At 34.0% G+C, this 13,734-nt stretch overlaps 1 protein-coding gene across 8 annotated transcripts in view; it reads right to left on the bottom strand.

Annotated features, from left to right (window-relative positions):
- The window catches only part of tpm2 (tropomyosin 2 (beta)), a 118,519-nt gene that overhangs the window by 23,642 nt on the left and 81,143 nt on the right, over positions 1-13,734 (bottom strand). For all 8 annotated transcript variants that reach the window (XM_039759582.1, XM_039759580.1, XM_039759579.1 and 5 more), the window contains 3 exons: positions 5,491-5,624; positions 3,089-3,206; positions 510-580 (listed from right to left, as the gene is read on the bottom strand). In XM_039759582.1, the coding sequence (XP_039615516.1) occupies positions 510-580; positions 3,089-3,206; positions 5,491-5,624 (323 nt within the window). The remainder of the gene's footprint in view (positions 1-509; positions 581-3,088; positions 3,207-5,490; positions 5,625-13,734) is intronic.

Genomic DNA, 13,734 nt, shown 5'->3' with positions numbered 1-13,734 from the left:
AAGACAGACAGAGGAGTTTTAAGTAATCCACAGAAGTTGGGACACCTGTGCAAACTGTCTGCTTCAACTTGCAAGGCTTAATTTACTTTAACTGCTGCAGATCCTCTGTAGGTTGTAACCTACAAGTTGTTCATGAAGGTCTATTTGTAATATTCTGATATTTCCTTTTTTTAAAACCTCTGGCAGTTTACTGCTTACCTTTTCACCATTTTAGATCATTCACTGCATTTCAACTAATTAAATTTGAAGAAAAACTGAGGTGTACTAAAAATAAAAACAGTAGTGTATATGAATATACTTTTTTCAGTTAAAACACATTATACTTAGGTTTATTAAAACATATTCAGTTCTACCAAATCACAGTAAAATTCATGGGAAAACAAAACTCTACCCTGACAGTAAATTAACTACAGTTAAAAAAATGGAGAGAGAGATTCTATATAAACACACACACAATTTAGTGGTGGTGTTTTAGACAAAACATCTAATTTACAGATATTGAAACTTACGCTTCTGCAACCTCAGCACGCTCCTCCGATCTTTCCAGTTCACCTTCCAGAATAACAAGCTTGCGGGCCACCTAAAAAATTAATCCAAGACATTTGGTATCAAAGATACACTGGTTGACCTCTAGAATGAAATGCATTATTTTGCAAACCAAAAGGACATTACTATTCTAACAGCTCTTCAATTTGTATATCATACATTTGCCAAGTATCATCTGAAAGCAAAACATTGCAAGGCCAGAACTGTCAGGTCCTGATGGGTATAGATATGACTAATTCCAGATGTTTTGCTGTCTTCAACCCAAAGCACAAATATACTTCTGAAAATGCACAACCTTCAATTCAGACTTCATTTTTTTCTGAATTTTCATATTTCTGTTTAGCTTGAAGAAAAACATTATAAGAGTGTTAGCACCCATTGGCACCTAACGCTATACCAATTTTGCTATGCTAATATAAGTAACAAAACAAATCTTTTCAAATAAACTTTCCTACATGAGTCATTAAATTACTGTACTGTGAGTCTTTACAAGAAACAAAACCTGGAATCTGAAAAAAATCAATTTCATGGATCATCAGATCCAATTTGTGTTCTTGTCTAACTTTCAAGCATCATTGCAGGATTTGGCCAGTAAAAGTGATCAGCCACTGGCAAAATTTCTTCTACTCAAGGGAAGTATGAACACAAAACGATAAATTCATTTTAGAAATGACATTAAAAGATGTTTCAGCAGACTATTTCTACATCTGAAATGAGAGTATGTCACACATTCAATTTTATGGAAAACATTCTCCTAATCAGAAGAAAAAATATTAATATGCTAATAATATAACATCTATTTTTACAGGCACATATCCCTATAATGTATTTATACATTCAGTTTTCCAATTTTATGCATATTTTATGCACAGTTTAGTTCATTATTCAGAAAGACTCGACTTGTAAGCAGGAACAACGTTTCTTATTCTGCCATTAAGTTACCCAACATTTATCATTTAACACTAGAATTACCAAAGCCTATGAAAAAACTTGTAAATCCAGCCCACCTTAAATCCATTCGCACCTCTTCACCATCGTCTTTTGTCCTGGGAATGATTTGTCCTTGAACGTTTTGTGAAGGTGTTTATTTGATCTTTGGACATCAGGCTTCACACATTATATAGTTTATGCCTACGTTTTGTCATGTATTACTAAAATATGAAAAACGTGTGTTTTAACAATGTGTTTACACAGATTATTGTAGAAACGGAACACACATGAAATGTATGTGTTCCAAATAACAATCTATTATTTCCACTCTAAAACTCCAGCAATTCACTCTTAGATAATCAAGGCTGGAACTGAGAGAACTTTGTGCATGTTCTACGGTGGGGGGTGGAATAGCATGCTGCTTGTCTTTATCGGCACATTAACAGGACAAAAGACGCTGATGAAGTGGTGCAAACAGATTTAAGGTGGGCCGGATTTGAGAGTTTTTCGTAGGCTTTGGTAATTCTAGTGTTAAATGGCCAAAACATGTTAGGGAAATGAGGAAATAAATTACTAAAATATAGTGCCATACACGTGGACTCTTCCCCTTTTAGTTACTTTGTATATTTACACAGTGAAGCCTGTAAATGCTGTTGACATACGCATTTATTTACTCAAAAAAACACTCTGCCTTCGTACATTTGAGTCAATGATTCCATTTTTCAAATTAGTAGTGCAACAAATCATCTCCCCAGCTTCAGATGATTGGAGGCTAGACTGAAATAGATGTGGTTTGCAAAACTCTAATAGTATTGTCATGAAAAGCAGCAAAAAACAAAACATCACTAAACAACATTAACAAAATGACAAAACTTAAACAACCCTCTAAAAATCTAACTTAAAAAGGTCCTCTTTAAAAGGAAAAGAACAAACCTTGATCAGCATTGTTAGTAATTTGCATTAAACACTAGAAAAATAAAAGGTTATTATCTAAAACGAGATATTTATTTTTTAAAACTCCAGAAGAAAATTTTATATCATTTCATACACATTTACTGGATGAAAATTTTTTCATTATTTAATCGTTTTTCAGCCTTACAGTTAGTCTAACTTCTGATATCTTATTCCCAACAGTTATTAATAATTAGCAGAAACACTTTAGATGTCAGGAATTAATAAAAAGATAAAATTTTAATCCTAACTTTTGATGTTCTAGGAATGATTAATCTTTAATACCCAACATTTCTGGAAGACTAAAACCAAAACTAACTAAAACCCATTGTTTCTAGCATATGCTCATCAGTTAGCATAAATTAATTTAGCTTTTTGGTCATCTATCATCTATATTAAAATTATAACTTTTAAATGGCATTCAATTAGAACAAGAACATTTTTCGGAAATACAAAAAGTACTTTTGAAAAGTCTGCATGCCGGAGCAGTAGGAGCAATACAGAGTATGGGGAACACAGTTTGGTCAATGCTCTACATTTTTACAGCATAGAAGGTCTTTGGGGGGTCTATCATTCTTTGTATAGTTTATAAAAGTGTCAAGCAAAGGATACAGTATTTAGTAAGGAAAGAAAGATAAAAAACAGAAAATGCTAATTTTACCTCTTCGTATTTTCGGTCTGCCTCTTCTGCAATATGCTTGGCTTCCTTCAGTTGCATCTCCTGAATCTCCATTTTTTCTTCATCCTTCATTGCTCTGTTTTCAATCACCTTCATACCTCTACACAAGTGTAAACATAATCATTAACAAACAGAGGACAGTAAACTGCAAAGAAAGGACTACAAATAAGTCATTCATAAAAATGTATCAAAACTTGGCTAAAATTCCTTCACCTAGAAATTGTATTAAAAACATTCCAAAATGACTAATGCAACAGTACTTGTAAACTGTACACAGTAAGTCAGCCTAAGATTTCATAAAACTAAATTTTAAGACATATACAGTATTACTTTTCTTTGGAAGTGTAAGTTTAAAATCAAAGACTGTTTATTTTTCTGTATTTGTATATTGGGTTTCCACCACAAAACGTTGTGAAACAATATAAAAACCTCAGTTTGACCTTTCCTTCATTAACATCTAATTATGCAATTTTCATTATGCTATAACTTAAGTTTATTACATAGAGAATTCACAAAAAAATATTCTTGTTGCCGATAGATGGCAGCTCCAGCCCTGCATTCCAAAATGGCGGGGAGATGGTTGTCAGTCGAACAGTGGGTGTTGATGTGTTCGCCTTTTTATAATTGCATAATTAGATCTGGACCACCCTGTACAAATAATAACCACTAAATGGAAGTTAAAAAAAAACATAACGCCATCAACATACATCTTCTGTACATTTGTTTGTACTGTAACTCTGAAGCAGACTTTCAAATGTACCCAGTTTCACCAATAACACATAAAAAGAATCTCACTAGTAGGGCTTCCTGTTTCTAATAGCACACTTGTAACCGCTTCCCGATAATGCTGGAACATTTAATAGCATTATACAGGTTACAATATTAGGCATTTAACAATACGGTGAAGCAATGAAACATAATAACCAGTACTGTGAGGTAGCAACACCATATAATGTTGCTGTTATGCTTTACCATCTGTTATGCCCTCTCTGGTGCAACCTGTTGTTTTGTGAAGGTTAGCCCAAGCTAATTTGCACTTCTATTTGATCATGCAGAAGTATTTAAAACAACTGACTTTATATCAGATCTTGATTGTGAAGTCTTTTCTTGATTCATATTAACATTCTTTTTTTTAATGACATTGCATTGTAGATTTTTCAGCTCCCATTCACCATTGCTACTCTTTGGCCACACACTCAAACTAACATTTATTCCAGCTATGCCTATGTGTTTCCCTGCAAACTATCCATAGGTCCTCACTAATCAGTATCCTTTGCTGTTTAAATATCTCAATTTCTTTTAAGTTAGCAAAGAGAAAGTAAAATCTTGAATATATTTGTGAATAGTTTGACTAGCCAGACTCAATTCTGAATAAATAGACAAATCAACCAGTAGGCAACCTATGCCCCCCAAGGATATCACTCATATAATATATTGTTAGCAACAATCTAGTCTTGATGGCAACTAAAGAGGCAAACTATAAAAAAAGGACACAGTACTATGGCAAGAGAGAGCCACTTTTCTGATGGTCATTAAACCTTATTTATGTTTTTTATTGGATGTGATAAAGGAATTACAGGAAGTATACAATAGACATTTATGGCTTTAATTTTTTTTATGCTGAAAAAAATGTAATATAATTACTTTAAAGGTAAACATGGCAATTTTCTAAACATAATGTGATATTCTCAAATCCATTTAATCCAATTTAGAATTGCAAAGGCCTTCGCCTATGCAAGAAGCTTAGGACACAAGGCAAAAACAGTCCATTGTGCCAGCCCAACACAGAACCCAGTTTTTTTTTTTTTAAACAACTTTGCTGAAATCAGTATAAAAGCAACTGTTATGCTGTGCATATGTTTAAGGGAGAAAGAGAATGCACATAAAAGGACAAACCATGTATACTTATAAACCATGTATAAATAGCTGCAATCCATACTGAAAATATTCACTGCTAAGGTAAACTTTGATCTTAACTCAACAGGCAAGAAGTTGTCAAAGGTGATACCCAGACAGCACTCTCGTAGTATATGTGAATAAAAACCTGCCTTCATTAACATCTGTGCAAATGATCTAAATATCAATGGTGATGCCAGCATGAAAATACAAGTCAGAAATTCAGCATATTATACAACATAGTCACTAAAATGAGACCCTTGGTCTTTACACAGCTCCAACCAATTAAGACATTTTTTAAAGTTTTGCACTCAATATCCAAGAAAATTTTGCTTCTGTGAGCAGGATTCAGTAAGGGCAGTTTCTATTTGGTATATCCATTTTACATAATAGTACAATTCTTCACACAAACATGCAGTTAAACAATGATATTACTCATTGTAGAATATTTTGTCAACAGAGAGCAGTAGTGTAGTAAAACGACTTGCCTCTCACTTTCATCAGCGGCCTTTTCAGCTTCCTCAAGCTTCTGCAAGGCAGTGGCAAGGCGTTCCTGAGCTCGGTCCAACTCTTCTTCTACCAGTTGTATACGCCGGTTCAGAGAGGCCACTTCAGCTTCTGCCTACAATTAGTGAAATAATAAAACATTTAATGTACTATTATCCATCTGGCCTTTCTCATAACCTCAGGGTTACAACAAGGCAGCATTTATGTCTGCAGCACTGGATGTAATGATGACAACAGCCATGAACAAACAACTTGGGGTGATTCTTTATGCAAATATCAACATGATATAACAAGAATGCAACAGTGAATGTTCATTACCAAAAAAGATTTCTTAGTTCATTTTTGTCAAAGTAACTTTTCTACTTTTTCTTAAAATCAATAACATCACACCTTTAACCTATACGGAGTTTTATGATGATTGAAACAGATGTTAATGGATAGTCAAATTTTCCCCAGGGACAAATAAAGTCTGTAATTCTCTGTAGTAATAAACACAACCAAGAAATTGGGGCTTGACAGGGCACCAGTCCATCACAAGGCCACACACAAACGTACCCTTAAATACACTGCTTAATTTCTGGGAAAATGCTGAAAATTTAGATATACATAGAGCTAATTAAACAATTTATAGACCACACAGAAAAGAAAGTACCACCCTGCTAAATTTACTGGGCCCCCATTCTGAAACTTTAAAAAGTTAAAATATATACAATTTGACATGGTTTGGTCACAAAAGCTTCCATGGAACAGAAATGGCTTCCTCCAGCCACCTGTTATTACTTTACAATCCAGCCCACAAAATTTTTATTTGGCTATTGTTACAATGTTGTGCATTTGATTATCTTGCACAGATGTTAACTGAACTCTTACTTTTCAAGGAACATATAATGGAAGTTTACAAGATTAGAAAAGCATAGCATTTTGGTCATTAACTGTACCAAATGTTTAACATGTTTTTAACCTTATTTCACCATCAATTTTTACTTCTCCAATTCTGACCAACTTTCTATTTTATATTTAATAATGTTATTAATTAATGTTATTAGAATGCAAAAGTATATATCATACATATAAACTAGACTACAGCCTGTCATAAAGCCTTTTTTATTTTTATTTTTTTCATTTTTTCATTTTTATTACTATTTAATTTAATATTGTTTCTTTGTATCAGTATACTGCTGCTGGATTATGTGAATTTCCCCTTGGGATTAATAAAGTATCTATCTATCTAAAGAAAGAAAGAAGTACCTCTGTAGCTTGAAATTTCCATTACTTATTAATTACTACATGTTATGTTAAATTTAAGGTTTTCTGGCTATTTTGACCATAAAAAGGTATACATTTAAATAGTTCAACCATGAAAATTGTATATGCTTTGTGTACGAATGATAAAACAAGCCAAAACAATGAACTGCCCAATTACAATATACTGCTAAGAATATAAAGAGTTAGGGATAAAGTTATAGGAAAATCAGACCGAGACCTTTTATTTTTTTTTGTACTGGCCATGAAGCAATGACCACATAACTTAAGTCTGAATGCTCACACTATATATCCTTGATGGAATCGGTCATAGTTGTTAAGCATTTCTCATGACTGATTTACTAATGTCCGAGATTGATTTTGATCCACTATATTTAATGACTTAAAACCAATTTGAACCCAATAGAAATGGTCCCCTTAACTACTTCAAACGCCCCACTATCTATAAAATGAGGTGACCAAATCAAAACACCCATCAATTGCATATTAAATTGATGGTCAAACCAAAATTTTGTGTTAAGGGATAAGAGATGCAGCATTTTCAATTCTTTTAAAAGAGGACACCGGAGCGAATAAATCAAAGGAATGAAATAATAAAACCCTATTTTTGCTCAGAAATGTAGAAAATTATATTTAATTAAAATTAACTTGAATATGGAGAGTTAATATCGGGGTGTCTTCAAGACACTGTTATAAAGCACTTTAGCAGCTCACAATTGACACCATAGTCGCTGCTGTTAATTACTAATTCATGTAACATAATGCTGCAGTTTCATGAAATAAAGATTTAACAAAGTAACAGCACTATAAAAATTTAAGTTTGGAGGGGGGAGCATTTTTTACGCAAATTTACTTTTCACAATGATGGAAATACAGCTATCCTCAAGTTCTGTTCAAACAACTACTGCTTTTGAAAATTCCAGAATTAGCAGATAGACTGAGGTATTGAGATTTAAAAAAGGTCAAACATATTTTAAAATAATTCTGCGAATCCCCCATTTTTTTTAATCCATTTGTTACCTTGTTTTGTTTGTAATTATGGAGGAGAAAAGTTGTAAAACGTATGCTTTTATGGAGAATGATTATAACAAAATTACTGATACAATGGGTGTCAGTGGAGTCCAATGCTAAAAAGTAGTCCAAGAAAAAGAAAAAAAAATTACTTATGTATCATAATCCCTGTTTGGTGTCCAGTTGTATAGTTACAAACTCTCAACTATATATACTTTCTTTAAGATACTGTCCTATGTTTGCTAAAATACTGACATCCATTGTATCAAGAAGTATGTTACCTTTGTTTTTCCTAAAAACCTGGTATTAAAACTTTTTCACTGCCATAACTACAAATTCTGGGGTGTAAGTAACACATAAAAATAATAATTTTTTTTGGGTGGAGTACTCCTTTAAAACATTTAAAACTGTAAAAGGCTTCTCAGTGGAAAAGGTAATATAAAGGATAGAATAAAAAAAAGTAAAAGGAGCAGTTGACAGACACTCTGGACTCAGCAAAAGCTAAACTCAGAGATAGAGTACAGTAGTGCAGCTTGGGAGGATTTAGACCATATTCCAGTAGAACACCAAATTCTTTTTAATTTCTGTATTGCAAAGAATTCAGTTTGTTTCTGAAACACTGCCTCGGAGATTTAAGTGTCTATCATGTTGCCCTTTTAAAATAAGTCAACTTGGAAACTACCTTGACGACCTGCCCTTTTAAATGTAACACACGGCTCTGAGATGCCGGGGGAAGTTCAACTCATCTCTGAAGCACATGAAAGTGTTGCACAGAACTGGGCCCAAACCTTCACCAGAATATGGTGTATGATTAATTTAAAGCCTCTTCTTAGCCAGAAGTTTAGAAGTATGTTTTGGCAAGTTCAAAAGTAGAAGGTGGAACAGACTTCCAGGGATTACAGAGAGATGGTATACTTTCCGCCAGGCAAATTGGTAAACTAATCCACAAATTACTGAAAAATCAAGACATATGAAAGAAGGCATTTATCTTGTTTTTCACTTTTTCTGTCCTTCCTTTGGGCATTATTTATTTTTTAAAGACTATTATGGAATATGGTTTGGCCAATAAGAGCTCAATTTAATTTCCCATTAGTTTTTAAATTAAGTATTATAAGCCTCAGACATTTTCCAACTAAGCCTTCCATAAAACAACTGACTCTAGGTTAAATTGGAAAACCGTTTACTATTAAAAATGACATGCATATTCCTTATTTTTAGGAGATATACTAGAGGTGATTTTCCCTTAGAAGCCAGACTTACTAGGCAGTTGAGGCAAAAAAAACTTTGGCCACCAACTGAAACCAACCAATAAACTCTGCAAAAAATGGAACTTGACATAAAACATCCTATGAGCTGGAAGATTCTGTATAATTATCGTTTCCCTGAATGTGAAAGCTGCAGGTACAAAGAATTCTTCCCTGATAACATAAGCTTTTGTAACAATTAGCAGCAAGAACTATCAGGATTGTTTAAATTCTTACTTGAAGCTGAAAATGCAGGATAGCTATAATAACCACTGCTACTAATAAACTAATTATTCTTTTCTCCTATAAAATACATTTCCCATGCCACAGGAGGAACTCCTTGCAAAAATAACCACTTTGGATGTAGAAAACAAAATCTGAGAAAAGGATGTATATAGCAGTTTTATATTGTACTATAAACAGAAATTAGGAAGTCAAAAAGTTCACTTTTATTAAAATCAAAGTCGCTACACAACATTTTTGTTGAAAGTTTAAAGGAGAACCATTACAAGACTGTGAACCACAAGGGATAGTGCCCCAAGAAACTAGAAGAATTATAAAAATTTCTACAACTAGTATCCTCCATACTAGAAGATACAGGAATATGCTTAAACTTTGCACATTCCAGCAAGAAGAAAAATAATCCAGGAGCAAAAGCTTGTGCTCTTGGTTAAACAGTATACAAGTTAGAAGACACTAGGTACCAGCTCAACATTACAAATCTAAACTTCATCCATCCTTAGTCCACTTTTTTGGACTCCTGTCCAATCTAAGGTTGATTACACCATCTCTCAAAAGGTACACACACCCCAACATTGGCCAAGTTAACAGCCAAATCAAATCAAGGTCCACAAAATGCGTGGCAGTAGAGCTAATCATTGCTCTACACTAAACCAGAGACAGAAAAAAAGAAGTCAAACTGAAGTGTTATCTTAAGCAATGTTGCTTTCCTTATCAACTATTTTAATCTCTTCTTCAGTTTTACAAACAAACAGTATAAGTAGAGCAGCAGGGGAGCCAACAAAGCCAAATGAGAATCTGACAGCAGATTTAGATTTTTTTTGAGTATATTTAGTATTAAGTGTTTTACATTACATTCTGATGCTCTGTAGCCTTTCTCTGAAAGTGATCTACAGTATAATAAAAGGTTCATGGAAAAGTGTCCTAAACTTAGAAAATGCAAAATGCCCAGGCCTAATCGAGTCTGGTGCACATCTTCAGAAGTAGGTAATTTTAAACTTCTGCTGTTCTAGGTAGAACAGGAATGAAGTTAGTTAAGAGTTACTTATTTACCTGTTTAGGTTAACTCATTATAACACGTTCAGCCTAACTGCTGAAGGAGAAACCCTTAGACTTATCGCTATCATAAGGCAATAGGCCAAGTTAAACATTGCCAGGAGTAAATGAGAAGGCAGGGAAGAAAGTACCATGTCAAGGTTAAAATACACCATGCTAGGTGCAAAGTTTAAAAAATAAAATCTATCAGTTTCAATTTCTGCCTAACAACATGTTACTACTCATATACTGACCAATCCTTTAATACTTATACCACCTAAGATTTACTTTAGTTTGATAAGAACCCTAGGAAAATGTAGGCATTTCCTCATAATGCAGAGTACACAAACTTAACTCATACATTTGTCTCCAATAAAACGGAGTACTACAATGCCCTGCTCATAGACTATTCAAATTATTTCCAGCCTCCAGTTAATTCAATCTACTGTCAATGTTAGTGGAAATGCCAGCAGAAAGTCAAGTACGACTTATCCATACAAATTCTTCTAGCTAAGGACAGATTTCAAAATCCTCCCCATAAATTATATGTATAATGCTTTAAATAACATAATCTATTAATGTTAACATTCAAGTGTGTAAACCACAATTAACTTACTACCAAAGTAGGCAACGGAAAACTAAAAATTTTTCTGATATTTTAAAAATCAAGAAAGCATATATTTCTCCCCCATAACTTAATGGGCTAAAAGTCTAGCTGCTCTACCAATAACTATTTTTGTTATCTGGATTATACAAGATGATGTGTTGTACAGACATGGCAGAATGGGGCACATGATCCGTAATAATAATAATTCATTACATTTATATAGCGCTTTTTTATCAGTTACTCAAAGCGCTCAGCAATTGCAGGTTAAGGGCCTTGCTGAAGGGCCCAACAGAGCAGAGTCCCTTTTGGCATTTACGGATTGAACCGGCAACCTTCCGATTGCCAGTGCAGATCTCTCGTGCATCTGTCTCACACATCTAGCACCTTGTATGGTGTTTTCACATTATCCCAGTGTTTGTCTAGGTTTTCATCGGAGTACTATAGTTTTCTCCAACATCCCACATTAAGTTTGCTAGCACTGTCTGAATTGGAATGCAGATGTATCCTAGGAGCAGGCACAGATTTCAGGGCTAGTTCCTCTCTCAAACTCAGTGCTGCCAGGATAGCTTCTGGCAAACATCAGTCCTAAACTGGATAAAGCATATTTTAGAATGTATAAATGTTTTTCACCTGCTCCAATATCGGCTGACCATTGTTATTTTTAGGTAAGCTACCCCCTTCCTCCTTCTGCTGTCTCAGTTGTCAATTAAGTATAAATAAAATAAGTGTTTAAGAATAGTTTATTTATCCTGGAAATTAAGTAGGGAACTTAGATGAGACAGAGAGCCTATTATATAAGAGAAAATAGATTCTAAATTCAGCCAGATAAAGCTTATAAATACATTATTTATGCTAATATATGTAGAATCTTGTGCATGTCATTGAAGAAATCTTTATGATAAATATTGGTAATCCTTGTTTTAGAGCAAATCATGGCAAAATAGAAATACAGTATGACTAAAATATCTCCCCATCATAATGTACTTTGGAATTTTCTTCCTATAATAGATTTTGTTCAGAATGCTCTGTAGCCATCTTGATGATTTATTTCTCTTCATTTACAAGTCAGTAAGGACACACATGCATGTAATTCTAAAACAAAAATGCTGTCGTCACTACTGACCTGTCAAATCGAACACCACTTGCACTTTCTATCAGTAACCAGTAACCACAAGCACTGGATCGGTACTAAAATTTTGACTTTGGTATCGATACCGGCTTTCCGACCTCAGTACTGATACCAACACACTCTAAAGCAAATAATGGATAACTTTAAACTTACTCCAACCTTTCAGTCATACTGAAGCAATTGCTGGGCCCCATGAAGTGTTGATCACGTTGTCGCAACAAGGAAGGATCCCTCTTCAAGTCTTGAGCACATGGATTCTTGGGACTCCAGTGAACTGAAGCACCATATTTTACGGAGTACTCTACCACGTGTGGAAAGGTGGAGGAGGGCTTAGAAAAAGTAATGTTTACTTCCAGGACCGAAAATATCAAAACTCTGGTACTGGACCACTTTAAAAATTAGGGTTTTTTTTTTTTTTTGTACTTTTTCCAATACTGGTATACCACACAACCCTAGTAAGCGCTGGGCACAATGCATTTTGAAAGGCAACTGCATGTAATTTTCTTTGAAAGGCATTGTTTTCCATTTGCCTACCAGTGACTAGTTAATCTGAAATGTACAGCTCATGTTCCTGCAACAAAATGTTGACCGACAGCACCACAAACACAGTTTTATAGGAAGACGGGATTTTTGATTTACTACTTATGGACTCATAAGATTAACACTAGTTTTCAGGTAACAATTCCTATATTTATTACTATATCAAAAAGTACTAGCACACATTTATCAATTTACACTGTATTCTAATTTTGATGATCACTTTTTCCATGTATTGTATATGGCAACTGTGGTTGATTTGGAAAGCACCTTTCCATAATACTAGCTGTTAAATGTTATCAGGTGTGGTTACAACTTCTTCCAGAAACAGGTACATGATACATTTTAATCATATATGCCTTCTGATTTTTACGCTATATAGTTTGTATATTGAGACATCATGTTGCAATTTTGTCAGTTGTGATAGTCCATTCTCTTAACAGCAAAAAAACACGAAAAAGCTTATATACTGGCAATAGTTCTTTAAATGTTGGTATACTTTCATCTTACTAAACAAGAAAAACACTGAATAATAAATGGCATTTTTTATTCAATGGTATTTTTACCAGCATTAATGACAAGCTCTGCTTTCACCAATGTTGACATTTCTATTGAAACCTCTTGGAATCTATCCAAGTGTAGTTTTTACTGTGTGTGCAGCACAGGCTCTCTTCCCATAACACAATGGTTTCTAGTCTGAGCCAACTGAGAAGTTTATATTACCTTGCTCAAGTGTTCGGACCAGGGTGTGGCCTCGCTTAATACACACTACAGGTCTGGCTCTAATTCAATGCAACTAGCCACGAAATAAACAATTTGAAAACAGAATACATACATAAACTTAGAAATATCCATTTATATTTTGGCAAGTAAGCAGAATTGCAGTTGTTGTTCATAAGTTTATAAAACAGCTCAATTTGCTATTTACTTTAAGTGAGTAATATTAATAGGCACTACATAAAGACCGTCTGAAAGAATAAAAAAAAAATCTAGAGTAGTCTGTGAAATTTTAATGTGGGCATGATAGCTGTACAGTAATTAAAGTCACTACCACACAATGCCAGTGTTCAAATCCTAAGCATGAACACTGTATACCAAGTATGAACATTCTTCCCACATCTACATAGGTTTTCCTCATTCATGCCAAGAATGTGTCTTG

This window comes from Polypterus senegalus, chromosome 7 (genome assembly GCF_016835505.1).
Source record: "Polypterus senegalus isolate Bchr_013 chromosome 7, ASM1683550v1, whole genome shotgun sequence".
NCBI classification, from domain to species: Eukaryota; Metazoa; Chordata; class Cladistia; order Polypteriformes; family Polypteridae; genus Polypterus; species Polypterus senegalus.
This window is presented reverse-complemented; position numbering and strand designations above follow the sequence as displayed.